The sequence below is a fragment of the Octodon degus genome, unplaced genomic scaffold (assembly GCF_000260255.1).
Source record: "Octodon degus isolate 3935 unplaced genomic scaffold, OctDeg1.0 scaffold00264, whole genome shotgun sequence".
Taxonomy (NCBI): Eukaryota; Metazoa; Chordata; class Mammalia; order Rodentia; family Octodontidae; genus Octodon; species Octodon degus.
In genome coordinates, this window is record NW_004524840.1 from 1,054,805 (window position 1) to 1,059,365 (window position 4,561).

Below are 4,561 nucleotides of genomic sequence, written 5' to 3' on the forward strand. Positions count from 1 at the left end.
CTGTTTTCAGCCTCCCAAGTGGTGGGATTACAGGCATGTGCCCCCACATCCAGTCTCAATTGCCCTCTCAGCATGCCCCTGGGGTGGGGCCCGGCACAGCACATTGGGGATTGAACCCTGGCTTCTGTGCTCTGTCTAAGCAGGAGCTTTAGTCCACTGAGCTATTTGGCCGGCCCAAGGAAGGAACATATTTAAATCAGAGGTAAGAGAATTCAGCAGGAGTCAGTGGCATATTCAGGAAGCCCTGACAGGTTCACCAAATCCTGAAGACAGGTCAGGAAAGGAAAATGATGGCACAGGGATGAGAAAAATCACTGGAGCCCTCTTTAGCCTGCTGGAGGATGTAGGTTTTATGCTATGACACAGAATATCTCCAAATTAAGCCTTTCATTTATCAATCATGTAGAATTTATGGTAGGGTGGTAGAAATTGCCCCTTCTGAGCTAGGGAGATAGCTCAGAGGCATAGCACCTGCCTGGCAAGTGCAAGGTCCTGAGTTCAACCCCTAGTATGAGAAAAGAAAAAAAGAAAATAAATTGTTCTTTCTTCTTTTGGGGAGGCTTTATTACTTATGATGGCAAATTGTTACCTTACAGGCAGGTGGAGGTAGAGTTCAGTAGTAGAACATTTGCCGAGCATTACCCAAGTTCTCAGTTGTATCTCCAGCACAGAGAAACTGCAGAAACAATTGTATGCACATGGTATTGGCATATGGATGCCTGTATTTATATGTGTGTGTAGCTTATATAGTGGAGGCCCAGAGCTTCTAATCGAGTTGGAATTTATTAATCTCCTAATATGCGTTGTTTTCATAAATGCACGAAAGCTAACATTAAAGAATATTCTATTGTGCTTCAGACATTCTTTAATTCGTCCCCTCTTTCCAGTCAGTTGCACACGCTGGATGGCAGGCAAGCTGAGGTACACAGAGAAAGATTTCCTGATTCTGAATAACAGGCAGCTATCAGGGCTTAGTGCACACGCAACCACCTCTGCTCGGAAAGTTTCCCTCCTGTGACCAATTTGATCTTCACACCATAAATTCAATCTGCTGACTTGCCCCTTTATGTTATTTCTGATTCTGCTCTTGGAGCTCCTCAAGAAAGTGAAATTACTAAAAGAGAGTACCAAGGGAAGTTTTAGGAACAAGTGCCTTATTTCATGCTTCCTAATAAAACCCAACACTGGCAACAATTTGTTGTGTATTCATTTAAAGAAATAGGCACATTTTCTCTTTTGCATGTTTTGGTTCATCTTGGAATTCCCTCAGTGCCAGTTTTACAGCAGGCTGGGGCATCGCTCCTGTTTACCTTCCCCCTTATTCCATCTTCTCTGTGGGTACCCCCGCTTTGCCAAAGGTAGCATATGGCACTGTGACTCACCCGACAAAAGATGAGGACAAGATGGCATTGTCTTCATGCATTCTTCCCTCCATCCTTCCTTTCATCCCCCAACTGTGGAGACTGAGAATGGGGACATTTCCACCTTGGCTGAATACATATAAAACGCCTTCTCACTTCCACGGTGGCCCCTTGTCTTGGAGCTCACTGTTTCTTTATACGTAACTAAATGTGGCCTGTCAATTTCACCTTCTTATACAACTTAAGTACAAGGAAAAAGGTGCTTGGGGTGTGCCTAATATTTGAGCTCAACCTTTTATGTAGCTCCTGCCTCTCCTTGCAATGGTACAAGATAAAAGGGACCCAGCTGTTTTCTTTTTAAAGATCAAGGTAATCAGGACAGCGACTGAGGATATAACCATGATCACAGCGGGGAAGGGGGAGGCCATGTGATGTTTTCCTATCAGGCACAGTATGCCAGATTTATATAGCTGTCAGAAAAGGGCATTGCATTGCATGCCTGTTCACAATTTCTTTGTTGTTGCTGCCAGTTTGAAATTCCTGGCACCATTCTCAATCAACGGAATGAGGCTATCATGAGTACTGCATTTCCTTGGTAAGAGAAGAGGTAATATTTTGTGTTCTTACTACGAATTTGCACTGTGCCACACAAGTAATAGCCGTAGTGTTTATTCACACAATAACACTGTGGAGGAAAATGGTGTCATTCCCATTTTATAGAGGCGGAAACCAAGACACAGAAAAGTTATGTAACTTCCCTGGATGATCCAGCTCATAAGCCTTAATGGAACTGGGATTTAAATCCAAATAGCCACCTTTGAGATTAGGAAGAGATAAGACAGACACAAATTTTAAAGAAGTCCTGAACTTTGTACACCTGTGCACGAGGGACTCCCTTACCCACTTCTTAGTCCCAGCCTTGAAAGCGAACCTGCTGGAGAGCCTACTGGCTTAGCCCTTGTCTGTCCTGCCAGTCTGGGCCCCACCCCTACAGAGCCTTGTCAGCCTTCAATGGGGAAGCAGATTGAGCAGATGGAAAGGGAGTGCAGGGCTGAGGAGAGCAGCAGGGGCGGAGCCTGATGCAGGGACCTATTTTAGGGGATGGCCAGCCCTTTGTTTTTGTACTATACTCTCTCTCACACTGCTTACAAGTAGATTTGTCTCTCTCCATCATACTGTGGACTGAAGAAGAAAGAAGATATTTCTTATTGAGAAGCTAATCTTGGCAACCCATGGAGAGAATAATAGAGCATCACAGAGTTTGATGCATACTTAGGTCTGGCTGCTTTCATGTGCCTTATTTTTCTTTTGCCCAGTTAATCAATACCTTGAAGCGCATGTTGGGAACAAATTCATCCCAAGGATGCATATGTATAGACGCTTGGGGTCTCCAAAAGGAAGGGAAGTTAAACTGCCTTAGAGATTGGGGGAAGATGAGGAGCGTCCAAGATCCCACAACGTTGGCGGAAGACTCTTCTATCCTACATATCTTGTACTCGTAAAATTCTTTAGAAGACAGAGCAGGTTTTGAGTAGGAATCAACTTTTCTCATTATCATTTAGTAGCACAATAATTATTTTATCAATAAGATATACAGTACATTTGCTCCATCTTAGATAGCAACAGCGGCCACATACTAGTGAGGTGGGACTCCTTTGAGTACCTTTCAGTGATGCTCTCACCTTTCTCCCATGTCAGTGTACTGCACAGTATACACTTATGATCTCATAAGAAGCTGTTATGTGGAGGAGCAGGAGTAGTTGGGGCTGTGTGGACAGGAAGGGAGTGTGAACTCAGCATCACAGTAGAAAACAGCGTGGTAGCCGGACACCTAAAAAGATTGATTGGCAACGATTGCCCCTCCTGTACAGGTTTCATGCCAGCAGAACCACGTGGAAAGGGCCACATTGAAGGACAAGACAAGAAAGGCTCAGCTGAAGGAGGGCCTGTTACAGGGAAGCATCACTTGCCTCTTTGATCAGGTTCATAAACCGGGGTCCAAGGCGCCACGGCTTGTGTCGGTGGCACTGTAGTGAGCTGACAGTCAGCTGGGAGGCCCTGTGGGAAGCGATGGCCACCATGTACACAGCGTCGTACATCAGAGCTGCTTCAGTCTGCGGAAAGAGCACACACCCTGTCTTCAGTCTTGGTTTGCTTTCCTTTACCTGCAGTCACAGTCTCTGCTTCCTTTGTTTCTTAAAGGCCATATTTTTTCTTCAGCTGGGCAATTTTCATTCCCCAGTGACCATTTTTCTCCAAAATAATATCTTATCCTCCAGAGTAAATTGAAATCATATCTCTTTGGAGATATGAACTCGTAAGTTCTTAAAAAACCAAAGCAACTCAGATGAACCACAAAAGACTTGAGTCAAGAAACAAGAATTTTTGGAGTGTCTTGTTAAGCATGGTGTTATGATTAACTGAGTTGATCAAGGAGCTACTGAAGCTAAGTATTTCCATATTAGATGTTGTCTTTCATCATTTATCTACATTTATTTAATGACTGATTTATATGTGTTAAAAAGAAACTCCTAGAAATGAAACTAACAGATGATTTACAGTTAAAATTTTGTGTTGGTCACTGTGCTTTAACAGAATTGAAGGCTGTAATCATGAAATCAAGATCAACAGCAAGTGTGAGGAGCCAGATTTGTGGGTGAGGATACATCTACCCATGGCTGAGATTGAAAACCATCCTTCCTCTTTGGGGCTGGGTATCTTTTCCTCCTTTTTCCTCATGAAATTCTTCTCATTTGCAAGATTTTACATAATACAGCAATTTATAGGACATTCTGCCCTGTGATTTTCTTTGGGGATAAATCTTACAATACCCTTATGTTTTACTGGAGGGTATTCATTGCAACTTTAAATACATAAGCTCATTTGAAATTCCCACAATTCTCCAAAATAAGCAGAATAGATAGTTAAAGCTATTTATTCTGTGGAAAGATTGACCAGTATGCAAAATATTGATTCATGGGGGGTGTTTCCTAGGTATATAAGTGATAATTACTATAGTTAAGTCTAGAATCTAGATTACAGAATGGCAATGTATCATATGGATTTTCTGCACATAGTTTATTCATTCATTATTTACTATGTATTGATTTTATCTTGGTGGAGGTAGAAAGACAGCATAGATGTCACTGCCTTTTGCATTACATTGGTATTTGAAGCCAGGAAATAGTTCTAGTTTGAAA

General features: G+C 42.6%; 1 protein-coding gene across 5 annotated transcripts in view; it reads right to left on the minus strand.

Annotated features, from left to right (window-relative positions):
* Grik1 (glutamate ionotropic receptor kainate type subunit 1) overlaps window positions 1-4,561 on the minus strand; it is a 453,759-nt gene that overhangs the window by 111,539 nt on the left and 337,659 nt on the right. For all 5 annotated transcript variants that reach the window (XM_023706583.1, XM_023706582.1, XM_004646302.2 and 2 more), the window contains one exon: window positions 3,332-3,475. In XM_023706583.1, coding sequence (XP_023562351.1) covers window positions 3,332-3,475 — 144 coding nt within the window. The remainder of the gene's footprint in view (window positions 1-3,331; window positions 3,476-4,561) is intronic.